The sequence below is a fragment of the Microcaecilia unicolor genome, chromosome 9 (assembly GCF_901765095.1).
Source record: "Microcaecilia unicolor chromosome 9, aMicUni1.1, whole genome shotgun sequence".
In the NCBI taxonomy this organism is placed as follows: domain Eukaryota; kingdom Metazoa; phylum Chordata; class Amphibia; order Gymnophiona; family Siphonopidae; genus Microcaecilia; species Microcaecilia unicolor.
In genome coordinates, this window is record NC_044039.1 from 16,924,964 (window position 1) to 16,952,066 (window position 27,103).

Below are 27,103 nucleotides of genomic sequence, written 5' to 3' on the forward strand. Positions count from 1 at the left end.
CTTCACCCCCACACATTCTCTTGAGTGTCTTCAGGCCTCTTTTCTGGGTGTGCTTGCACTGCCCCTCCCCAACACATATCAAATGATCATCTTTCCAGGTAGCCTTCAAACTTTTCCTTCTCTGCTAGAATTTGTTTCCTTCTTTACCACTAATTTCTTTGATTATGAAAGGAACCTGGTTGTCGTCATTTTTCTGCAAACCCTGTTTTCTTTGTGCTTAGATTACTGTAACAGACGACTGACTGACTGACTGATTTATCTATTTCCTCTGATCCCATTCAGAATTCATTGTGGCTCCTCTATCAACTCCACTCATGGTTCTCGTACTTCATCTGTCCTCTCTAAATTGTATTGGTTACCAGTTAAATCCTATTGTCTCGTCACAGTTTTCTTCCTGGCCTGTAAAAGTGGTCTCTACATCTGCCAGGATTACTCTGGTTTCACTTCCTTTCCCAGCTCAATAATTAGATCCAGATTTCTTGCATGGCATTGTGTAGCTCTGCCACCGAGCCACCAAGATACTTACTTAGGAGCATTTTTACTAAAGTGCAGTAAAGTTTTGCACTTCCAGTGCACTCAGTGCAACATATTAACACATGGTACGTGCAAAGCCAGTTGTCGATGTTCCAAGCATGTTCTCCTATACAGAAAAGTTCTTTACCATACATTGTAGAAAATGCCACACAGTATTAGCCTATCCTATAATGGCATCAGGGCACCCAAATTCTGTTATAGAATATTAGCATAACCTGATATCAGCTCACCTTACATTTACGTTAACACAGTTAACCCATCCTTAGATCTGGCATAATTGTAGGTACCTAAATGCATCAGGAACAGGTATATCTTACTGTATTCTGTAAGTTGCGTACATAAATGGCAGCATGGCCCATGATCCGCCCATAAGAGCAACAAATGCATTTACAGGCTGTGCCATTGACACGTGCCTTTACAGAATAGTGCTTAGTCGCTTATGTATGGAAGTATACACTTGCCAAAAAAAGTGCAGGAGTTCTTTATATTTCATGGGATTTTACTGCATTGATTTGTTGGGCTTTTATTTTAATTTTATTATGTTACTATATATATTGATGTACCTTGAGTGTTGTTGTTTCTTTCTTATGGTTAGACAGACTCTAATAAACGATGAAGTACCCCTGTTGCCTGCACAAATCCAGTCGTATTCTGGATTTGTGCACATAATTAACTAGCCAATCAGCACCAATAATTGCCACTTAAGCAATTATTAACACTAATTGTCATTAATTCGAATTTACGCATAGGGCTGTCTAAGCATATTCTCTAACATGACTTGTGTACATTCTAAGTCATATAGTTCAAAAGAGGGCATGACCATGGGTGTGGAGTAGGGAGGTCGTGGTCATTTCTAAAATCTATGTGCATGGTTATAGAATAATTTAGGTTTCATCATTTACTCTAAGTTATACTTGGTGTAACTGCCCACGATTAAATTTAGTTACGTGGATGGGTACTTGGCGTTTTCTATAAAATGCACGGATATTTAGGCTTATTCTATAAAGTATGCCTAAATCTAGGCGTATTTCGTTGTGGTGCTGATTTTTTTTATGCGTGATATATAGAATCTAGTCTATAGTGCGTAAATGGCTGGGCTTATTTTCAAAAGAGAAGGGCGCCCATCTTTCAACACAAATCACAAATCGGGAGATGGGTGTCCTTCTCCCAGGGTTGCCCAAATCGGCATAATCGAAAGCCAATTTTGGGCGTCCTCAACTGCTTTCCGTCGCGGGAACGATCAAAGTTCATTGGGGCGTGTTGGAAGCATAGCGAAGGCAGGACTGGGGCGTGCTTAACACATGGGTGTCCTCGGTCGATAATGGAAAAAAGAAGGGCGTCCCTGATGGGCACTTGGCCAACTTTACATGGTCCATTTTTTCTTACGACCAAGCCTCAAAAAGGTGCCCAAACTGACCAGATGACCACCGGAAGGAATCGGGGATGACCTTCCCTTACTCCCCCAGTGATCACTAACCCCCTCCCACCCTAAAAAAAACTTGAAAAATATTTTTTTGCCAGCCTCAAATGTCATACCAAGCTCTCTGACAGCAGTATGCAGGTCCCTGGAGCAGTTTTAGTGGGTGCAGTGCACTTCAGGCAGGCGGACCCAGGCCCATTCCCCCCTACCTGTTACACTTGTGGTGGTTAATGTGAGCCCTTCAAAACCCACCAGAATCCCACTGTACCCACATCTAGGTGCCCCCCTTCACTCCTTAGGGCTATGGTAGTGTTGTACAGTTGTGGGTTTTGGGGGCTCAGCACCCAAGGTAAGGGAGCTATGCACCTGGGAGCAATTTCTGAAGTCCATTGCAGTGCCCCCTAGGGTGCCCAGTTGGTGTCCTGGAATGTGAGTGGGACCAGTACACTACGAACGCTGGCTCCTCCCATGACCTGGCTTGGATTTGGTCGCTTCTGAGATGGGCGTCCTCGGTTTCCATTATGGCCAAAAACCAGGGACGACCATCTCTAAGGTTGACCTAAATGATGAAATTTGGGCATCCCCAACCGTATTATCGAAACGAAAGATGGCCGCCCATCTTGTTTCTATAATACGGGTTTCCTAGCCCCTTCGCTGGGATGTCCTGCGAGGACGTGCTCAGGAAAACGTGGGTGACCCGTTCGATTATTTATTTATTTATTTATTATCTCATTTATACCCCACATTTTCCCAACTGTATCAGGCTCAATGTGGCTTACATTGCACCGCAGAGGCGAACGCCAATGCAGTAAATTAATCTAATACAATAATAAATCTACAATTGAAATTATAGGGAGGAAGGGGAAGGAATGAAAAGAACAGGGGAACCAGCAGGGACGCCCTTCTTTTTTCCATTATGCCCCTCTTGGGATACCCCATCCCTAATTAAGTACAGCCAGGGAGTGCTTTCTCCTAATAACATTAATTGCCATGTCTCTTTTATTAAAAACAAAGTCCCTGTAGTTTCCTGGCAATACCCAACTAACTTACTTTTTTTCTTAGAGATCCTTTTACTAAGGCGCGCTGAAAAATGGTTTGTGGTAGTGTAGGTGTGGGTTTTGGGCACGCACGCTGATCCATTTTTCAGCGCATCTGTAAAAAAGGCCTTTTAAAATTTTTTGACAAAAATGGACGTGCGGCAAAATCAAAATTGCAGCACATCCATTTTGGATCTGCGACCTTACCACCAGCCATTGGCCTAATGGTAAAGTCTCAAGCGGTAACCGAGTGGTAATGACCTACGTACATCAAATGCCACTTGGCGCACGTCCGATACGCGCGTCCGAAAATAAAAATTATTTTTCAGCTGCGCGTATCAGACGCGAGCCAAAAATGAAATTACCGCAAGAGCGACACGGTAACCGGGCGGTAACTCCATTTTGGCATTCGTTGGGCACGCAGAGATGCTTACGCGGCTTAGTAAAAGGGCCCTCTAGTATCTAATAATTATTATATTGCAAGCTGACAAGAGGTTCAATGAAATAACCAGTATATCCCTTCCCGTATCTATCTGCCCTCCCTATGCGCTGCTAGCACTGTCTCCGTCCCAAATCCTGCTTGAAATCCAGATCGGAATGGATGTATATTCCTACAATTGTCTAGTAACAGCTTTTTCTATTACTTTACTTAAAGACACTGGACAAAAGTTCCCCCAGTTTTCAGAATCTTAATTTAGGGATTTTCAACAGCTGCTCTCTTCAATAGTTCTGGTAGCTCAACCGCCTTCGATGAGGTATTTACGTGGTGGGTAATTATTGAATAAGGGCAGGGCTTTTTTTGAGGGGGTACTGAGTACCGGCACCTTTTCCATTGTCTACTAAAATTGACCCATGGTCCCCAAGTTTTAATGAAAGAGCTCAGACCCTACACGCCAATTCTGCCTTCTCATAGATTATATGACTGGTTGCAGGGGGCCTGGCTATTGTGGGGTGGGTTCCTCAGTGATTACCCCACCTCTGAAGGGTGGCCTGGCATTTGAGTACCGACACCTTTTTTGCTAGCAAAAACGCACAGAATAAGGGTATCAGCTGCCAATGTTGCACTTATTTCGTAAAGATAAGATTTGTGCTATTTGCTTTTATAAAATTGTCTCTGTCCACCTTCAAAAACTGCTGAACCAAGTTACACCTGCTCTGAGGCAGGAGTGAATCTATGCAAGTATTTATGATTAGAGATCAGTGCACATGCATGTATTTTATAAAATACATACGTAAGTGCAGATCCCACACTCACCCCACTTAGTCTCTTCCTCTGTCAACACCTATTTTTACCCATATGTACCCACAAGAAAATTTATAAGAGCTCACTTATGCGCATATTCTATGTAGTGTGCAGCTTGGTAGTGCGCATTAAATTGGACGTGCACTCTATTTACACGTGTGCCTTAATTGATGATGAGCCAATTAGTGTTGATAATTGACCGATAGCGACCAGTTATCACAACTAATTAGCAATAACTGGAATTTACATGCACTTTTTTTTAGGTGTATTCTATAAAGAGGCACACAAAAATTCCAAAGTGCGTAACTGAAAAGGGCGCGTGGCCATGGGAGGAGTGTGGACGTGTCAGTGGCATTATTCAAATTTACGTGCATTGTTATAGAATTCAGAAAACACGCCTACATTTAGGCGCAAGTATTTATGCCAGGTTTTCAGTGACGTAAATGACCACCCCTAAATGTTGGCGTCAGCCTAGGGGACGTGGCCATGGGAGGACTGTGGGCATGTCAGTGGCACTACTCAAATTTACGTGCATTGTTATAGAATTTGAATAACACACCTACCTTTAGTGGAGGAGTGGCCTAGTGGTTAGAGCACTGGTCTTGCAATCCAGAGGTGGCCGGTTGAAATCCCACTGCTGCTCCATGTGATCTTGGGCAAGTCAATTAACCCTCCATTGCCTCAGGTACAAACTTAGATTGTGAGCCCTCCAGGGACAGAGAAATATCCAGAGTACCTGAATGTAACTCACCTTGAGCTACTACTGAAAAAGCTGTGAGCAAATCCAAATAAACAATATTATAATACATTTAGGCACAGGTATTTACACCAGGTTTTCAGTGACGTATATGGCCATCCCTAAATATAGGCGTCTTCTCCCAGCCTATGCGCTATTCTATGAATCACATCTTACTGTAGACAGTTTGTAGAATAGGACTACATGCGTTATTCCAAAACGCCTACATTTTAGACACCATTTACTGAATTTGGCTCATAATGTTGCTCAGTGTCCTCGTGCCATTTATAAAAGTACCCCATATCTTCTTAAGCACCCATTTCATTCCTAGTTTCATAGCCCTCACTAAACCTGCTGTTTCTGGGTCCAGTGCTGTAGTTATTGCATTTACCAGAGCCATAACTAATAATATTCTCTTTTTTTTCCCATCCAACTCTCTAAATTACGTTAATGGATCTTCCAGCTGTCCTATAAATACAGCAGTGCATGCATCTATTAACACTTTAGAAAGGACAGGTTGAAATAGTATCAGTACTGCCTGAAGCAATATTTTAACTTTTTTTTTTGTTGCTATTAAATTGTTTATTCCTTTTGCATGGCATGGGACATAGCCGTGCAGTTTCCATCTTATTTTTAAAAACTAAAATAAGCTTTTGCAACCATTGGAGAAAAGGAAGAAAGGAGGAATCCGAAATCAATGCAAGGAAAAAGCATGCTATGCTCCCTCTCATGATATAAAAAATAAAACCATTCTTAAAAATAGTTTGCAGTTATACTCACTCTGCCATTTGTTCTCTCCAGAAGGGCCTGTTCGTTGGTAGATGCTTCACAGATTCACTGTCTGTATTTTGCGGCATCGATGAAACTTGCTCATGAACACAGATACGCACATGAATACGGAGACCTAAGCATCAATGCCAGAGCCGAACCAGAAGCTCAGAGGGATGATTTGAAGCCAGCACTCACCGACAGCCTTCAGCATAATAACTCCTTTATCACTGGTGTAAATGAAAATAAGCAGGATACTTCTGCAAGACAGATTACTGCTGGTCAAACGCAGTCTGTGCTCATTAACTCTTGCATTGATCCCGAAGAAAAGAAGCAACAGTACACAAAAGAGCAGATGGGTGTTAAATACAACATCAGTCACCACAGGGAAACTGAAAATAATATAACATTGAGGAACTGGCAGGAAACCAGAGGTACAACAGAAAACTGTGTTAGTAATGTGGAGCAGAAGTGTCAGCTTACTGAGAACAAATCAGAAAAGTAAGTTCTGAATACACAAATATATATGTGTATATTTTATTCAGTGATTTATTGTGTTTGTGAAGCATTATCATCTGAGAGACAAATTGTTTATTTTTTTTTCCAGAACACTGTGTCAACTTGCCATTGCTCAGGGCTTTTTTTTGAGGGGGTACTTGATGGTACTGAGTAGCGGCACCTTTTCCACATTCTGCTAAACTTGACCCATGGTTCTCGTATTTTAATGAAAGAGCTCAGGTTCTACATACAAATTCTGCCTTGTCATAGATTCTGTGACTGGTTGCAGGGGTCCTGGCTATTGTAGGGTGGGTCCCTCAATAATCACTCCACCCCTGAAGGGTGGTCTGGTATTTGAGTACCGGCACCTTTTTTGCTAGACAAAATGCAGTGCCATTGTTTATCGTACTTGCTGCATTTGTACCCCACAGTTTCCCACCTAGTTGCAGGCTCAATGTGGCTTACATTATGTTGCAAAGGCATCACTATTAACAGAGTAAGAAATTCAGTATAATGTTACAGATTCGTGTATAAGAATTCAGGTAAATAGGGTCAGTAGAATGATAATACATAACATATAATTGAGAGCAGGTTAAGATATAATGATCAATGATGATAATATGATTAAAATAGTCGAATTAGAGGGATCGGTCTTAGTTGGTTCTGGTATAGATTGGAATCAGGTCATTAAGGAGGATTCTTTTTGGAAGTCTCTTCGAACAGGTGCGTCTTCATTAACTTCCGGAAGGTAGTCAAGTCGTGTGCTTTTATTTTCTAGTCCAAACAACAAATAAGCAGTTCTGCACTCAGAGGCCCTTTTTCAAAGGCACCCTCAAAAATGGCCTGCGGTAATGTAGACGTGTGTTTTGGATGTGCGCAAAATCATTTTTAAGCGCACCTGTAAAAAAAAAAAACGTTTAAAAAATTTTTGCCGAAAATGGACGTGCGTCAAAATGAAAATTGAGGTGCATCCATTCTGAGTCTGAGACCTTACCGCCTAGCGGTAAGGTCTCATGCGGTAACCAGGCAGTAATGGTCTAAGCGCGTAAAATGATGATGGCCACCCGCGCGCCAGAAAATAAAAAAATATTTTCCGGCACGCGTAGCAGACGCGCGCCAAAACTGAAATTACCGCAAAGAGCCATGCGGTAGCCGGGCGGTAACTCAAAATTGACGCACATAGGCGCTTGCGTGGCTTAGTAAAAGGGCCCCTCAGTGGAGTAAAGGAAGGGTTTTTTTTGTATTTTTCTGTGTCTGGAGGGCTCACAATTAAAAAAAAAAATTACAGTCAGCTACAGTGGGATTTGAACCTGCAACCTCTGATTCTCTGCTGGTTCTCTAACCATTAAGATTCTGCTCCACATGGGCATCTGGTGGCCATTTTATAATATGGAAATTTCTCTGCTGCCCCAAAGATGTCCATGTCTCTTGTTTTATCCTCTTCCTAGTCTGGACGTTTCAGTTTGCAAAATGGATGTTGATGCTGGATGTAGCCAGCGCTTGGACACCCATTTTTCATGTATTTTAGAAAGGCTGTATGTGAGCAGATCGTGTTCTAAAATACATGAGAAATTGATGTCCATATCTGACTTGCAAACTTGGACTTCCTTTTGAAATTTCTGCTCTGAATCTGAATAACAGTGCATTTTTTTCTAGCAAAAAAGGTGCCGGTACTGAAATTGCAGGTCACCCTTCACACCCCACAATAGCCAGACCCCCTGCAACTAGTCACAGAATCTATGACAAGGAAGAATTGGTGTGTAGGGCCTGAGCTCTTTCATTAAAACTTGGGGATCATGGGTCAATTTTAGCAGACAATGGAAGACGTGCCGGTATTCAGTACCCCCAAGTACCTCTTCAAAAAAAGCCCTGCTTAATAAGCAGTAAGTACATAGCTTTCTCTGAATTAAAACAAGTTCAGCAGTCAGGTGACTATAGCTGACTCCAAACAGGCAAATAATATTCATAGCTTTCTCGTTATGTATGTGGCAGTTCTTACACTGCAGTGGTTCCTCTTAGTTTCCTTTTTCTCCACAGAAATCTCAGTTGTGTCTTTTTTTCTGCAGGAGCTGCATGATGTATGTGAGGAAAAATCCTTTATTTTCTCACTCTGATCAAATTCTTTTTCAGATAATAGTGCTCTTTATTTACATTTCTAAAGGGTTTTCAACATTTTATAAAGTGTCATTATTTTTAATTTACCTCTGCTGTAACAGCCTGTTTGCTTCAGTGTTGTCACACCAGTAGGACACCCTAATTTGTTCTCTCTCTTTTTATTTTTATTTTTTTGTACTTTCTACTGTCAACAGGAACATTTTTATAATTTGATTTTGCTGAAGAGAAGGGTAGCAGCTTTAAATTCTGTTCCAGTTGCATTGTAAAGATGCCTACTATTGACCATCACAAGATTTGATACAAGTATTTCAGACAAGGCCTTGATGACTTTAGCTGCAATATCTGTTCTAAGATGTTGCCCGTAGTGCTTTTGGCCTAGAACAGCGTTTTTCAACCGGTGTGCCACGGTGGAGAGCTGCATGAGAACAGGGTTTACAGGATTCCTTCGGAGTCCACAGGGACCCCGCAGGAATCCCCTCCAGGTCCGCAGGGATCCGGTGGGGATGGACTTAGTTCCTATACCAGGGTTCTCATGGGAGTGAGTGCCCTCTTCTGGCAGTCCGGAGCACAGTAGTCGCCACGGCAAAAGTGCAGTGGAGAAGAATCTAGGAAAGTTTACCTGCAGTTGGAGGTTGCAGTGGTGCAGGAGAAAGTCATTAAGGGAGCAGAAATATGACCAACTGCTGATGTAAGAGCTATGTTGTCGCTGGGGACAGTGGCCGAGTGATTGCCAGCTTAGGTTTTCATTTCTTAATGTCTGAAGTCAGTGTTACTCTTGCTGGTTCTGTTTGGAAAGTGCTGCTGGGTCGGCGGGGATCCCACTCCCTCAGTCTTCCTTCTTTCCTACTGAAGAAACGTGTTTAGTGCAGAGCTGAGGCAGCCCCCGCGAGATCTTGACTTCTAGCCCCTGCTCGCCATCCTTCTTGCCCGGGAGTCTTATATCTCTGCTGCTACGTGTGCAGGTTTCATTGCAGCCATGGAAAACGTTTTTCGGGACCAATATGGGGTGTAACATAAGCATGCAGGCTGTGGCTTAGATACAAGCAGGTACAGATAAGCAAACATCTGAGGCCAATTAGGGAGGTTATTGATGAACTCCAGAAAAGTTGAACTGTTTTATAGGGAGAATACTTTGAAGAGAAAACCAGAGAACTAGAATGCAGTGAGGTTTAGCTCTCATACCCGTGATGGGGATAGGAGCTGGAAAAAAATGCTGCTGTGTTATTATGGAATTATCAGAGTTTTGGGAAGCTGATAAAAGGGCAGTGTGTTTATTGTACAGGTTCTTGAGTAGAAGCCATAGTTTAATATAAATGTCTGGGGACCTAGTCTGTGCTGGAAAAAATAACTACAGTGCTATTAGGAATACACCTGGGTACAAGGTTAAGCTGGAGGACCACATGTGGGATGGAGCATATTACTAACCAGGGGCCTTTGGGAAATAATTTCCTGGTTAGAGTCATGTTGAAGGTTAATAATGTCTGCACCAGGCAGATACGGAGCAGCTATAGCCATAGCTGTGTTTGTATATGGGTGGATTGTAAATGCACTTTGGATGGAGTTGTACATGCAGCAGTAGGGTTGTGACAGATGGTGGCTAGAATTATGCTGGTTAAAGTCCAACCTAGATTGTACTCTACAAGGGAGTTTGACAGGTTGACAGGAGAAAACTCTGTTGACTGAAAAGTGGGGGATCCACTGGATCTACGCTTTGGAGAATTTCTACATATTTGTTCAGTTGTTGGCCAGGCTGCCTCTCTTCCCTTGCTGCAGAGTGGATAAAAAGAAAATGATCCAATGAATCTTAATACTTGTTTGTTAAATAATTTCCTTAATCAACTGATGGTGTGCCTTGACAATTTTTGCACCTTGTAAGTATGCCATGAGATGCAGAAAGGTTGAAAATCATTGGCCTAGAAGGATAAGTTTGAAGCTTTCCTTGCCTTTGAGTTTCAGTTCAGTACTTTAAGGTCTGATACAAGGACCATGGAGTCACACAAACTCCTGCTTACCAAGGCATCCTGAAGACGCTCTCAACTTCTTTGGATTCTTGGTTCTAGAATAAATTCCCCTTCCCAGCTAATATTGCATCCAAAGTGCAGAATGTTTATGCAAAAAGATTAAGAAAAAGGGTCAGCACTGAACCATGAGAAGGACTGGGAAATGGAAGAGAAGGGGAGAGTTTACCATGACTCACCTAGACTATTGCCAGTATCCAATGAGGAGGAGAACAGCACCAGGTCAATCAATACATTACATTACATTACTACTTACACTTTTATACTGCATCTACCTCTAGGTTCTGAGCGGTTTACATACAAAAAGCAAAAAAGACAAGACATATTCTTGGGAAGCTTAGTGAGATACAACTCTGTTAAAAAGAATAGTTTTTAAATTCTTCTTTAAAAGGTTAAAATCCAACTGAAAATTAACGCAAGGGTGCACATCTTTCCATAATTTTGGTGCTTGCACACTAAAAGGCTATTGAATACTCTAAATTTTTTTTTATAACCCTAATGGAGGGCGAAACAAAAACCGAATTACGTGGAGGAGTGGCCTAGTGGTTAGGGTGGTGGACTTTGGTCCTGGGGAACTGAGGAACTGAGTTCGATTCCCGGCACAGGCAGCTCCTTGTGACTGTGGGCAAGTCACTTAACCCTCCATTGCCCACCACATTGAGCCTGCCATGAGTGGGAAAGTGCGGGGTACAAATGTAATAAAAAAAAAAAACTCTATTATTAGACTGAAATTCAAAGTGGGTTATCAGATAAAGGACTCTCCCCATTCAAAATCTTTTTTATTTATTTATGACATTTATGCCCCACATTATCCCAGCAACCTGAGTTCAACGTGGCTAACAATATAATTAATCAAGTCTAAAGTGCACAAAACTAAGCGAATACAACCACATCATACAATATTACAGAGAATAAAAAAGCACTACAATTCCTGGATCAGAGAGGGAAGACAGAAAGGTAAGAGCGATCACATCAGGGACCACTTCCAGAAATCTGCTAAAGAAGAAGGTCTTTAGCATTTTTCGAAATGTTGTGTAATCACATTGACCACAGACAGATTTATTTATTTATTTATTTATTTATTTGTAGCATTTATATCCCACATTTTCCCACCTATGGGCAGGCTTACATCAGTCTGCAAAACATACATTAATTCAGCAAACAATCAAAGTCATTGAAGTAAAGAGATTAGCAAGTAACAGCAAAGGAGAGGAAAAGGAGAAAGAATAATAGAGTTCAATATGTCGTTACGACTGCAGCAGTTCAGAAACTAGAGATGCCAGGCGGGTCTGTAGCTTAAGCTTTCCCAAATAATAGGGTCTTTAGAGATTTTCTGAAGGCCAAATGATCTTGAATAGATTTTACAGATTTTGGTAAACTATTCCACGTGTGAGCGCTAACAAAGGGAAAGGTGGATGCGTAGGTGGTTTTATACTTGATGCCACAACAGGCTGGGTAGTGAAGATTCAAGTACGTGCATGACGATCTAGAAGAGTTCCTAGGTGGTATGCTGATAAGGGCATCCATATATGCTGGAGGTTCACCATAGAGAATTTTATGCACCAGGATGCAAACTTTAAAAGTTATCCGGTCCTTGATAGGAAGCCAATGCAGTTTCTCACTCAGTGGACTTGAACTGTCAAACCTCGATTTACCATAGATTTAGGCAAGGAGTTCCAGTATTTAGCGCCCTGATAAGCAAATCCTGCTTCAAGAACTGACTTATATGCAGTGTTCTTACTGCTTGGATAGTGTAACTGTAAATAATTCCTAGACCCTAGAACAGCATTATGTGGTGGAAGAAGAGGTTGCATATAGTCAGGGGACATACAAAACAATATCTGGTAGATAAGAACACAAAGTTTGAAAGTGATCCTAGCTTTAATTGGGAGCCAGTGCAGCTTAGATAACAACTGTGATGTCCTATCAAAATGAGAAACTTTACAGACAAGCCTAGCTGCAGTGTTTTGGGCAGTTTGGAGTTTCTTCAGCAACTGTTCCTTTACCCAGCAGATCGTATTGCAATGGTCAAACAGAGACAAAACAAACATCTGGACCAGGAGTCTGAAGGCTTCAGTAGAGAAGAAGGGATCATAACCTCCTTAACTGCCAAAGAGGTTTAAAGAGCAGAGCAGAGGAGACCTGTGGCTCAAAAGATAGGTGCCGATTTACCACCACCCCCAGCAGTCTCAATGTTGACTCCAAAGGATAAGATACCTGATTAATAGTAAAACTCTCTAAAGAGGTGTCATCAAAAGGATTAGTGAGAACTAAGAATTTGGTTTTGTCTTTATTCAGCCTTAATTTGAAAGCAGATGCCCAAGATTTCATCAGATGTACGCCAAATTTTAACCAATAGCAGAATATCTTGAAAGTCACGCACAAAAGGGATATAAATCATGATATCATCTGCATAGATAAAGGAATGAAACCCATGGTCCTCTAAAAGACTGCCTAAAGGTGTCATCATAACATTAAGCAAAATTGGAGATGGGGAGAGCCCCGAGGACCTAACAACCAGAAGACTAAGGAGAAGGTATGGAACCAGCTAATTTCACCTGGGAGGATATGGCCTTTAGGAAACCATGGAACCACTTCAGAACATCACCACAAATACCAAAGTGGGCTAGCAAATGAAGTAGTAAAATCAATTAAGAAACTGTACAATAAACATTTTAGTTAAAGGACCCCTAAGGGAGCTAGCAGGACATCATTGAAAGTATTCCCCAGTGAATGGCTTGCACAAAAGTTGCTCAGATCAAATGACCAAATTTGAGGTGGGAAAAGAGGTGTTCATAGCAGCATGGTTATATTATTGTCGGACAATGCTGGTATTCAATGTTGTTCAGCCAAAGTTAAGGGGTCCTTTTACTAAGGCATGCTGAAAATGGCTTGCGGTAGTGTAGGCACCGGTTTTAGGTGCACGCCAATCCATTTTTCAGCACGCTTGTAAAAAAGGCCTTTTTTTTTTTGCTGAAAATGGATGTGCGGCAAAATCAAAATTGCCGTTCGTACATTTAGAGACTGAGACCTCACAGCCAGCCATTGACCTAGTGGTAAAGAATCTGGCCGGTAATGACCTACGCGCGTCAAATGCCACTTGGCGCTCGTCTGTTATGCGCGCCCCAAAATAAAAAAAATATTTTTCAGATGCGTGTATCAGATATGCACCAGAAATGAAATTACCACAAGAGCCATGCAGTAGTCGGGCGTTAACTCCATTTTGGCACGCGTTGGGCGTGCGTAGACGCTTACGCAGTTTAGTAAAAGGGTCCCTAAGTTAATCTGACCAGACTGAAAGCCTATCAAAGTTTTCTGGATAATTTCACTGCTCACCACCTCTTTCAGTCTTTGAGAGAAGAGCAGGATTACAAATGCATATTAGAAAACAGAAATAGAAGATGTAACATTACTTATTATTATTTGGTACATTTGTATCCCACATTTTCCCACCTATTTGCAGGCTCAGTGTGGCTTACATAGTACCCTAGAGGCGATCGCCAATACTGGTTTTAACAGATACAAAGTGAGGTTGTGGTAAAGTGAAGTTCATGTGTGACAGACACATTGGGGAATCGTAAGAAGGAAGAGTTGAGTTATGTCCAGTATGAGCTTTGGTTTTGTTGTGTTGCTGGGTTAAGGCATTTAAGTTGGATCGTTAGGGTATGCCTTTTTGAACAAGTTACTTTTTAGTAATTTCCGGAAGTTCATGTGGTCGTATATTGTTTTCACGGCTTGTGGTATTGCGTTCCATAGTTGTGTGCTTATATAGGAGAAGCTGGATGCATAGGTTGATTTGTATTTCAGTCCTTTGCAGCTTGGGTACAGCTTAGTGCTATCCTTTGGGGGTTTTTTTTAGTTTTTTGAAATGTGTATCCTCTCTTTATGAAAAGCCTCTTGTGACGCTTTTCAAAATGGTTTTAGCACTAGGATTGAAAGCATATTTATAGTTTTGCAGCTACAGTTGTTTTGTCCATACAGATGTTCTTTTCTTTGCCAGACTTCATAAGGCTGCTACAGTGATACAATCAGCTTGGCGAAACCACTGTCTTACTAGGAAACAGATTTCCCCTGCAAAAAAAGCAAAGGATCCATACATTGATAGTCAAGAATGTAAAGAGAAAGCTGCCACCCTCATTCAGGTTAGTATATTGATCAGCGGTTATCAGTTGCTTGATTTATAAAGAGAAAGCAATCCCAGTTTGATATTGTACAGTAGGTTTGTGAGCAAGGTTCATGTTTGGTGTGTTTGTGGAAGTTTTCTGTGTAGGACATTTTTCTTTTTTTTTTTCTTTTATATCATTCTTTTAATAATATGTATCTATGACTATGAGACCACTGAGGGATTTTGGTGATGTAATAATCAGTGGCGTTCCTAGGCTGGCTGAAACCCGGGGCGGATCGCCGATGCGCCCCCCCCCCCCCGGGTGCAGTGCGCCCCCCCCCCCCCGGCGAAATTACCCCCCCCCGGGTGCAGCGCGACCCCCCCCCCCGGGTGCATTTTTACTTGCTTGGGGGGGAGGGTGCCATGCGCCTATCGGCTCCGAGTCCGCTCGCTCCCTGCTGCTCCCTCTGCCCCAGAACAGGAAGTAACCTGTTCCGCGCAAAGGGAGCAGCAGGGAGGGAACGAGCGGACTCGGCCAACAGGCGTGCGGGACCCCCCCAGCGGTGTGCACCCGGGGCGGACCGCCCCCCCTTGGTACGCCACTGGTAATAATGAAAATATAGTTTCTGAACGTCATGCTTCTTGTCCTGGGGATGTGTTTAATTAATACTCAGTTCATTGAGGCCTTGCTCTTAATTCTTTTTCCTCAGAAAAACACCTTTACTTAAATGTATAGATTAGTGTCTGAACATTAGTGGTGTTTAGAAGCAAGAGTAACTGTTTCCCCAGTTTGGAATTAAGGGGGTCTTTTACTAAAGTTTAGCTCGAGTTACCTGCAGCAGGGCCCATAGGAATAAAACAGGCCCTTTCGTAAAAGACCCCTTAAATGTCAAAATATACTGGGTTGCATTTTATGCACACCATTTGAAGAAGATTTAAAGCATATAAGGCAATTTAACTAACAAAAATGTGTCTAATCCCCGTAATCCAATAATTACCAAATCCAGAAACCTTAAAGAAAATTATAATTTTAAAATGTTAATCATGATCATCATTATTGAACCTTCTAATTGCTGTTTAAATGTTCCACTCTTGTAGGCTACTCAAATAGGTTTCCTTTTGATTTCTTAATAGGTAGCAGTATATTTCTAGCAGTGGCGTAGGAAAGGGGGTGGTGGAGCGGTTCGCTCCGGGTGCACGCCGCTGGGGGGATGTCTGCTCCGCTGGTTCCCTGCTCCCTCTGCCACGGAACAGGTTACTTCCTGTTCCGGGGCAGAGAGAACAAGGAACCAACGGAACCGATGCAGCTCCCAGCAACGCGCACTCGGGGGCGGATCAGCCCTCTCGCCCGCCCCTCGCTTCCTAATTGAAGTAAGAATGCGCTCCAGGGGGGAGAGTGCGCGGGGAGGGGGGGCGCCTTGCTGCACTCGGAGGGGGGGTGCACAGCGGCGACCCGCCCCAGGTGTCAGCCACCCTCGCTATGACACTGATTTCTATAACTTTTTAAGATCTTATAGTCACAAAAGAAGGGAGCTTTTACATTTGCTCGCGATGACTCAAAATCTCATACAAGGGATTTTTTTTAATGCTATTGCAATAAACATCTGTTGCATTTAGTTAAAATGGCCACCTGATTATAATTTTCAATATGCAAACTAATTAATGAAAAAAATTGTTATTAAAGATATGTCTTATTATGTTTTCCAATGCAGATAGAGATAAAATTTATGGGACTTTGAAAATAATATTTCAGCAGTAAGTTGAAAATGTTGTTATATATATATATATATATATATATATATTTTTTTTTTTTTTTTTTTTTTTTTTAAATTCTTTTCTTTATTGAATTTTAATTTTTACAAAGAGTAAACTTTGAACAGATCAAACATATAAAAGGCGAGTGGCGTACTCACTCGCAAATGCGCAGTAGAGACTTCCCTCTCTGCCCCGCCCCCGCATCAATATGTGATGACGGGGGCGGGACAGAGCGGGAAGTCTCTACTGGTAAGTTCAATAAAGACAGTGCTCAGGCCGGGTGGAGCGGCGGCGGTGGCGACCCGTGGGGGGGGGGGGCTCGGAACCCCCCCCCATTCCAAAACTAGCCCGCTTGGACGGGCTCAACGGCTAGTATACCAATATTCCACAAATATATTTCAAATAGACAAGATAAACATTGTCCACTAAAGACAGTGTCTTTACATTGGATTATAGTCCACAATATGGAGGAAGGAAGCAAAATTATAAAGATGGCTTATATATAAGAAAAGTCAAATAAGAGTCAAAATGAACCTCTTATCCTATGACTGCTCTTCAATACTTTGCGCATTAAGAAATTCTCGCAACTGTTCAGGCTCATAGAAAATATATTTCTTTTTGTTAAAGAAGAGCAAACATTTGCATGGAAATCTCAGCTGAAAAGTTGCTTTTTTTTCCATGGATTCTTTCTTCATTTCCAAGAACTTTTTCCTTCCAATTTGCGACCATTTAGATATGTCCGGAAATATGGATATTTTTCCCCCTTTAAACTCTGGCTGTATTTTTTTAAAGTATAATTTCAAGAAAGTTTCTTTGTCCTGCAAAAACACAAATGATACCACCGGAGTTGATTGAGTCTCAATATTTTCCAATGATTTTTCCAATAAATCTGTAACATTCATTATGTCTTCGCCTTCACCTTGTTGTTCCACATTTCTTTGTTGTTGCTTCATTTTCTGTCTCAAGTAATATATACTCTGTAATGGGGGAAGGACTTGTTCTGAATAATTATCAATTTCGTGTTGTTATATTTTTAAACAGCAGCAGAATTCTTAGACTGTTCTCTTGTTTTGGAGGGCAGATAATTCTTCCAGCAGCAGTGGGTCTTTCAAGCATTTTTAAAAGTTTAGAACTATACAGAAATAATAAATAATGCAATGTTTGTAAAATGTTAACGTGTCCCAGTGATCTGTATGAATTGAAAAGATGACAATTAGCAAAAAGCAAACAAAAAATGGTATTGTCATATACTGTCAAAAAATCGCAAAAGGACTGTGAAACATGTATAGGGTAAGAGTAAGTTTGTGATGAGATATTTTGGGTGTGTAATAAGAAGCAGACTGTTGAAAGGGGATATGGTAAGAGAATTTGGTATGGTAGAGGTCAAAGGGAAGGGCTGGACAATATTAAGAAGTCTTTGGACCACACAGTAGACTAAAGTTTGTATGACAAACCCCACAAGGTTCTGAATGATTCAGGATTAGATACGAAGGGCATGTGTCCTTATGGATGCAGAAAGCCATAGAAAGTGAATCTCATTTTAAATTATGCAAGAGGGCTTTTTGTATAAAATAAATGCTTAAAAACTTTAAACCACTTCTTGTAAAATAGGTACCTGAGCTTTGTTATCAGTTCATGTTGATCCATTTGCTTGCATTAATATGTCTTTTAACACTTTTTAGGGTATGATTTGGAGATTGTGGTGCATGCACATGCATTGTTTGGATTAAATACAAGATTTAAAAATAGTGTTGGCTATTCAGATTTAGCGAGAGCTATTTTAAAAGCCATTTAACTGTTTGAAAGTTGCCTTCTTCCAATGTTGGCTAAAAGTGTACATAGGACTCCATCACACACATAGCAGCTGGCTGGCAAACAGGGAAGCCCAGTTCAAACCTTGCTGCTGCTCCTTGGGATCTTGGGTAAGTTATTTAACCCTGTGTTGCCTCAAGTACAAAATTAGATTGAAAGCCCTCTGGGGACAAGGAAATGTCTAGAGTACCTGAATATAATTACTCACTTTGAGCTACTACTGAAAAAGTGTAAGTTAAATTCAAATAAATAAAATATATCAATAATGCGCTTTTAACCATATTGAGAGGAGTTGATCCTGAGAGTGTTTCCACATTAGAAAGAATTATTATGCTGCTGTAAAAGCCTACTCCTGGTAAACAAATACTGAAATGCGTAAGACAGGCAAAGTTCAGATATGAGGCCATATTAAAGAGAACGAAACAAACATTATGTACCTATGAAACATATCTTTATTGAGCTAACACGTGTGTTTGCATAGGATTGAATGAGGCAGTAGGGAACAAAATTTACAAAAAACTAAATCTCACTCAGCTGCATTACATCATTAATTGGTGTCCCAGTGTTCCTTTCTCCTTTAGCTTTTAGTTTATATTTGAATATATTTGAGGTAATAATCAGCCAGCGGTGGTCAACATTTTTTTAAGCGTTGACTTGGCTGGACACTGGTACTCAATATCCGGTGCTAATAATGTGCTCTGGCCGCCGGAGCTTATGCAGATCCTGGCCGATATTCAGCTGGGGCTTACATAAGAAGAGGGGTAGGGGCTTGGGAGGGGGAAGGGAGTGGGAGGTTTGGGACGGGGAGGATGTGTGGGTGTGGGGGTGCTTAGTATAGCTGGGGAGGGGGTGGGAGGACTGGGACCAGAGGGGAAGGGGGGTTTGACGTGGCTCAGCAATGTTTTTTTGTTACGCAGGTCCCGGCCGATATTCAGCTGGGGCCTGCATAAGAAGAGGAGTAGGGGCTTGGGAGGGGGTGAGTGGGAGGTTTGGGAGGGAGAGGATGTGTGTGGGGGGGCTTAGTATCGCTGGGGAGGGGGTGGGAGGACTGGGACCAGAGGGGAAGGGGGTGGGTTGACGTGGCTCAGCAATGTTTTTTTGTTATGCAGGTCCAGGCCGATATTCAGCTGGGGCCTGCATAAAAAGATGGGTAGGAGCTTCGGAGGGGGGAGGTTTGGGAGGGGGAGGATGTGTGGGTGTGGGGGTGCTTAGTATAGCTGGGGAGGGGGTGGGAGGACTGGGACCAGAGGGGAAGGGGGGTTTGACGTGGCTCAGCAATGTTTTTTGTTACGCAGGTCCCGGCCGATATTCAGCTGGGGCCTGCATAAGAAGAGGAGTAGGGGCTTGGGAGGGGGGGAGTGGGAGGTTTGGGAGGGGGAGGATGTGTGTGGGGGGGCTTAGTATCGCTGGGGAGGGGGTGGGAGGACTAGGACCAGAGGGGAAGGGGGGGGTTGACGTGGCTCAGCAATGTTTTTTTGTTATGCAGGTCCCGGCCGATATTCAACTGGGGCCGCAAAGCTAAGCACGTGAACTTGGGACAGCTTTTAATTTGACCTAAATTCGCCGCTTACCTGTGTATGTGCCAGCACTGAATATTGCCAACACCCACATACCTGCCAGCTCCTCCACTGCCCCCTGTACTGCCCCTTTCAAGATCAAGTGAAAGATATTCACTGATGCCGGAGAGATGTGGGTGGTTTTGTAAGGACTGTGGCCTTGGCGCAGGTCCTAGTCTATTCCTGAAATTATTTTGAGTTTATTGAAGCTTTTAAGATAAGTAACAAGGTTTTTCTATAAGATATTTAAATTGCTTTGAGACAATAAAAGTTAATATGAGAAACTTTTACATGGATGATGAGAAGTTAGTAGGCGGTTAGTGGTTACGGCGGGAAACGAGTCACTACCGAGGCTTTTCTCACATTAGTTAAAAAACAAGATATTTCATGTGCCATTACTTAATATTCTTTTTGCACTGGGTTGAATATATGTATATAAGGAGAAATGGCAGGATGAACTGTAGCGATATTACCCCAAGATTGCCATTAGGAGTCATAGATGCCATTTTAAATCCAGAGCAACATCAAGGTGGGAGTGGAGGGGGATTCTTCTGCTTGGTCTTCTAGTCTACCAGGGAAACCCCTGGGTAAGTCATGGGGTGTCAAGGGTGGAGGTACTGTGACAGCAGGATGGGACCTGATCTGGTATATTCCCATTGTAGAGGGTCTTATTTGGGGAGGTAATTGTTGGGGAGTCTGGATAGGGGAAACTCATAGGAGGAGAGTTTGTGTTGGGGGCTGCACAGGGGAAGATTGGTCTTAGAGGGGGCTGTCAGGAGGGAGATTGTATGGGGGGGGGGGGGGGGGGTATCTTGTGAAGTGGATGCTCTTCAGGGGAATTCAAGTAGTTCCACAACAGCTTCTTGATTTCATTCCTTTTTTGGGCAAATGTCTGAATTCCATGTCTTGGTAGACAGTGCAAATGCACCCACACTATCTGCCAAGGGATAGAACATGGGCTTGTATGGTAAGTATCTGCCCTGTGTGGTAAATGCAGGACAGATGCTGGATACACCCCCTGTATTTACTATACCTTACATTTTGCACTTAGGTAAGGTAAGTGCAATAACCTATTGTACTTTAGTAAATAGGCCCCTTAAATCTCCAAAAAAGAAAAAAAAATATCAAAATCCATTTAGTGATTTTTATAATAATTTGTCAGCAAACGTTTTGTGCATAAGAATGAGATTTCTCATTTTTTTTACATACAGTTTTGCATTTAACTGACCCCTTTTTCAGTGGTAGCTCAAAACAAGTTATGTTCAGGTTTAGGAGTATTTCCCTGTCCCCAGGGGGCTTGAAGGGCAATGCTGTAACCTGGGTGCTCACATATACACACGTGTTACATGCATAAATGTCTAGACTACCAGTTACACGTACATGGACACACATACCTACTTCAGTGTCAGCGGGGCACCTAGGGGTTTGTCTGCAAATGCTCGCTTAACTTAGGGGTCCTTTTACCAAGCTGCGGGAAAAAGGGCCCTGCGCTAGCGGCAGGGGTCGTTTTTCCCGTGCACCAGGGACCTTTTATTACAGCAGCGGTTAAAAAGCCCCCAGGCCATTTCTGGGGATTTTCTTTTTTCTCACTCGGGGCTGAACTAGCGCCGGTGGCCGTGTTGCACCAGCAGTAGTTCTGATTTAGGGAAAAGGAAAGGGAAATGGGACTTGATATACTGCCTTTCTGAGGTTTTTGCAACTACATTCAAAGTGGTTTACATATATTCAGGTACTTATTTTGTACCAGGGGCAATGGAGGGTTAAGTGACTTGCCCAGAGTCACAAGGAGCTGCAGTGGGAATCAAAGTCCACTGCACTAACCACTAGGCTACTCCTCCACTCATTCCACCAATAAGAGCCAACCTCATCAGTGATGTCACAATGGCTTGATTGTCCGATACTTGGCTCACTTCTGATATTGTGATGTCATAAGGGAAAGAGGGGAAGGGAAATGGGACTTAATATACCGCCTTTCTGAGGTTTTTGCAACTACATTCAAAGTGGTTTATATATATTCAGGTACTTATTTTGTACCAGGGGCAATGGAGGGTTAAATGACTTGCTCGCAGTCACAAGGAGCTGCAGTAGGAATTGAACCCAGTTCCCCAGGATCAAAGTCCACTGCACTAACCACTAGGCTACTCCTCCACTCATTCCACCAATAAGAGCCAACCTCATCAGTGATGTCACAATGGCTTGATTGCCCGACACTTGGCTCACTTCTGATATTGTGATGTCATAAGGGAAAGAGGGGAAGGGAAATGGGACTTGATATACCAACTTTCTGAGGTTTTTGCAACTACATTCAAAGCAGTTTACATATATTCAGGTACTTATTTTGTACCAGGGGCAATGGAGGGTTAAGCGATTTGCCCAGAGTCACAAGGAGCTGCAGTGGGAATCGAACTGCACTAACCACTAGGCTACTCCTCCGCTCCCGTGCGTTGGGCTTACCAACACTTTGTAAAAGACACCCTTACATAGCAAGGGGGTTATACCAGGGGCGTATCTGCGTGGGGCCACAGGGGCTGGATTCAACGAATCAGCACTGCAGCGTTACTTCCTGGAAGCATGGCCACGGAGGAAGACGAAAAACGGAGATTGCGGGTCGGACCTCGGCGCCAGCAAAAGTAAGCAGCGGGGGAGGGTTGACGGCGGGGAGGGGGTGGAGAGAGGCGGCGGCGGGGGGGGGGGGGGAGGGAGGCAAAAATGTGCCCCCCCCTCTCTGGCTGTGGCCCCCCCTACCGCCGGATTCCAGATACGCCCCTGGGTTATACACAGGGACATAGGCATATCTCCCACTTGCGCAGGTAATATACAGAATACTCTAAGCTACAGACGTTCTGCCACATTTAGGTGCCCACACTTATGCCAGCTATGGCTAGTGTAACTGCGAGTGTCTAAATATTAAGTACCAATACTGGTTTACACTAGTATTCTATAGCAGTACCTAGGTACCTGCCGTCAGGCCCCTAAATGAAGGCTCCCAGTTACAGTATTGTCCCCTAACTGCATATTCCAATTTTGTACTTAAGGTAATGGAGGGTTAAGTGACTTGCCCAAGGTCACAAAGAGCAGCAGTGGGATAAGGCTATACCCCCCCTCCCAATTCACTAGCCAAATACTGAATAAGCAGCAGTAGTACATCTGTGTTGAACAGGATTGGCATCATTCTGTTCACCTCTGGTTGTGTGAGGAAAAAAACCCCTACACCATCAAATAATATCTTGAAGTATAAAAGGTCATTAATTTCCACAGCAGTCTCAGGGGGTCTTTTACTAAGGCATACCTCATGTTTTTAGTGGTCGCTAAAAACAGGCACACACTAAACGTTAGAGACGCCGATGTGTTCCTATGGGCATCTCTAACGTATAGCGCTCGCCTATTTTTAGCGCACATTAAAAACGTGAGTACGCCTTAGTAAAAGACCCTCTCAGTTCCTAATAAGCAGTGCGTTTTTCTAGCGAAAAAGGTGCCGGTACTCAAATGCCAGGCCACCCTTCAGGGTGGAGTCATCACTGGGGGGACCCACCCCACAATAGCCAGGCCCCCTGCAACCAGTCACAGAATCTATGACAAAGCAGAATCGGTGTGTAGAGCCTGAGCTCTTTCATCAAAACTTGGGGTCCATGGGTCAATTTTAGCAGACAATGGAAAAGGTGCCAGTACTCAGTACCCCCAAGTACCCCCTCAAAAAAAGCCCTGCTAATAAGTAATACCTACTAAGAATTGAAACCTGCCTCTAGTGTTCTATTTGGATCTATAATTAGATTATATTAACCCTGTCACACATTTTTTTTTTCATATTAACTAACACAACACATTTTCATTTTGTATTCTTATTTCTGTACTGTGGATATTTGCAGGTTATAAAGAGTTAAATAAATAAAGTACATATGCTAAATCATTTCAGGGACTGGGGGTATTTAAAGAGTTCTTTTACCTGAGAATTAACTGAACTGCTGAATAGATCTTCTTGTAAGCACAGGAAATGGTACACAAGTGTTTTCTTGATTCACAGCCTTTTGAATGTTGCTTTCTGTCTGTATCTTCTTTTCCCTCAAGCTGTAATATATTGCCCCTGAAGGAATTGTCAAATAATTAATTAGTTGACCCAGGCTTGTAGTGGAGGGAGTTTCAAGATTCCATTCTGGTTTCTTAAAGAGAGCCTCCTGGGTATTACAAGCTTTAGACACATGCAGGCATTTAATTTGTCTTGTAGTTTTAAATGTCACATAAAGTTCAAAAAACAGATCATTGATCTATTAAACCGGGGTCTAGGATGTTTTATCTTCCTAATGGGATAACATAGAGAATCTGGATTTGGGTTTGATCTATGGCCTTGTATAACATGCTTTACATTTTTTGTTCAGGCAGTATGGAAGGGTTTCCTCTTGCGCCAGAAATTGGCCAGGGCTCTTGCTGCAGTTCAAAAAGATGAATTTGAGGAGGAGTTGGAAGAAGTGGATTTGGAAGATCTTAAATTTGATGAGGTAAGTAAAATTACTAATGCAAAAGCCTAGTCTAAAGCAAAATTTTATTCTAAGTTTCCATACTGTCATTTTTATCCCCTCCATTAATTTTTTACACTCATTTCAATTAAACTGTATAGATAGTATTTCAAATTACAGCATAATATCTGGTAAAAATCAGTTAACATGAGCAGCACTGATAGATCGTGTGATCCACATCATGTGTCACATCAAAGGACAGTTTTAGGGGTCCTTTTACTAAGGTGCGCAGAAAAATGGCCTGCCCTGGTGTAGACGCGTGTATTGGACGCTCGCAGGTCCATTTTTCAGCACATCTTCAAAAAAGCCTTTTTTTTTGGCCAAAAATGAAAGTGCGGCAAAATAAAAATTGGCGTGTGTCCATTTTGGGCCTGAGACCTTACCGCTACCCATTGACCTAGCGGTAAAGTCTCACGCGTTAACCAGGCAGTAATGATCTACACACGTACAATGCTGATTACAGCCCAGTTAGCGCACTTAGTGGATGCGCGTAAAAAAATAAAATTACCGCCTGGGCCACGTGGTAGCCGAACGGTAGTTCAAAACTACGCGTGTACAAGCCTACATAGCTTAGTAAAAGGTCCCCTTAGTGCTTTCCTAGCTAATTTTTGAACATGTGTAGGGATATTCATTTGGGTCAAGGGAAGGATTAACCCTTTAGTGCCCCTTAAGCAAAACAGCAAGTTGGGTCTCCCACTGTAATATAAAATGGGGGCCCCCTGTGTTTCCATCTGAAGACAAAAAGTGGCAGAAGAAGCAGGAGCAAGTAAAAAATGCCAACTGGAGGGCAAGGCACATGGGGTGGGAGAGTTGACAGACCTCTCTGCATGCAGTGATGGCCGTAGTCCCTCCTTCCTGCTCTTCTTTCTGACAGAAGTTGGCTTACCAGTACAAAACTCTGCCTTGGGAGCCATCAAATTAGCACATCTGAGAGGGCCCTTGAAGCCCTAAGCATGTGTCTAGTTTGCCTATCCTTTAGTTTTAAACAATTTTATTGATGACCTATCACAAAAAATTCAATATTCATACGCTATGTTCAAGATACATCAGGAAATGAATATTCGTGCTCTGGATACATTAAAAGAGGGGAATATCTTGATGGATAGCTTTTTCTGCCATTTTAGCCTTATGTTTAAAGCCGTTTATTAACTCGGGAGTCATATTAATAAAGTACATGATAAACGAGTAATACAGCCATAATACATGGACTTCTGTCTCCTTTTCAGCTATCTGAAGACATTTTTCTCATTGATCTTCTGTTGTTTTATTTCTCTTAGTCTCAGTAGTTTTAAGTTTCAGCAGCGCATATGGCTGGTGGCATTTTTTTTCTGTCTGTATTTTTATTTGTTTAAAAAAATGTCACCTTTGACTTTGCTTTGAATATTTTTGGACTGTGGCCAGGAAGCAAACCAGCAGTTTTCATGTGATGTCCAAAGGGTCAAAAGAAGCGCTATGGTTTTTGGGTAAAGGCTGCAATGTCCTGATATGCATTTTTCCGTGCAAGGACGGTGCCATGAACTTGTCAGACCAAGCAGAAGAGACGTGATGCTTTTTACCAAGGCAAAATACCTTTGAAAATCGCCTCATAATGAACCACACAACCTACACATTTCACTATTTAGTCAAAAAAAGGCAGATCTGGCAGTACATGGGAATCCCAGTGCATGCTCAGATTTCCTAGAAAGCTCAGGAAGTGTTCTTCAACTCTGCACTTAACATAGATCATGTGACCCATCAGTGTGGCTTATCATACTTCTGCCATCAGAACACAGTTATGTAGGTGCTTTTATCGAGTACCCTAAAGGTTGTAATGTAGCAGTCTGTTTCCTGTTTTTCATAGATGTGTTATTGTATGTGCACAAACATTTCTGTAGCAGATTTATTTTTTTTATCAAAAAGATATTCTTGCTGGGTTCTGTTTCTGACATGAACTGATAAGCTCCCCTTAATGCAGAAAATCAGTCATGGCTATCTACAAGAAAACCACAATACTGTTCAATTTGCGTTCTTCTTTAATTGTATTAAATACCCAGTGTACCTGATTGTAACTCACCTTGAGCTGCTACTGAAAAAGGTGTGAGCAAAATCTAAATAAATAAGTATAAATAAATAAATATAACTAATACAACAAATAAGAGAAAACATGATCACTGTTTCTTACAGATTTTGGTTTCCTCTTTGTTTTCTCTCTCTCCAGCACCTTTGTTTGTGCCACCAATCTCCTCAGTTCCCTCACCCTGTCCCCAGTAAGCTCTCTCTTTCATCCTCCAACCCTTTTTCCATTCTCAACATCCCCCCTTAACTCCAGCCTGTCTCCCTCTCTCTACCCCGCTTCCCATGCCATGACAGCAGCAGCCTCTTAGTTTCTCCTTTCCACCTTCCCCTCATCAATAGCCTCTCAGCTTCCCCAACCACCCCAGAGCACCAGCCTCTTATCCCACCACTGCACTCTCAACCCTACCTCTACCTCACAGCAAATGTCTTTCCACCCCCTTCCACCCTGCCCTCTCACATTAGCAGCCTCTATTGCTTTGAACTAGATCCCAACTGGGCAGCAGCTGCAGCTGTTCTACTCTGTCAGCTTCTCCTGGTCCATGTGGCCACTTGCAGTGTCTTCTTGGCAGTACCAGATGACATCATCAGCATTGTAGAGTGTCTTCAACTCTAAACTCTTCTTTCCTCTTGACATCTCACTGACTTGCCGCTGATCCTGTTCAACTAGAGCAGGCCTGTTTATTCCGCTTTTTTTCCATCATTGGCCTGCACCAGCTGAAAATCCGTATACAGTACAGCCTGACACAGGCCGTGTTTCGCCCAGCAGGGCTGCTTCAGGGGCTACAAAACAGATAAAATGACGTTTTAAAACACAGTGCAGATATGACAAAAAATAGTAATTATTATACTCACAGTACAGATATATGTATTTGTATATTGTATATCAAATACCTAAAGTAAATGTAACATGAAATAAATGTAACACAAATATCCCACACAT

At 42.4% G+C, this 27,103-nt stretch overlaps 1 protein-coding gene across 4 annotated transcripts in view; it reads left to right on the top strand.

The window, feature by feature from the left end:
- Positions 1 to 27,103, top strand: part of LRRIQ1 (leucine rich repeats and IQ motif containing 1) — a 211,335-nt gene that overhangs the window by 98,909 nt on the left and 85,323 nt on the right. For 3 of the 4 annotated variants that reach the window (XM_030214743.1, XM_030214745.1, XM_030214746.1), the window contains exons 15-17: positions 5,772 to 6,239; positions 14,370 to 14,511; positions 23,971 to 24,090. In XM_030214743.1, coding sequence (XP_030070603.1) covers positions 5,772 to 6,239; positions 14,370 to 14,511; positions 23,971 to 24,090 — 730 coding nt within the window. The remainder of the gene's footprint in view (positions 1 to 5,771; positions 6,240 to 14,369; positions 14,512 to 23,970; positions 24,091 to 27,103) is intronic. The other variant, XM_030214744.1, reaches the window with a different exon arrangement.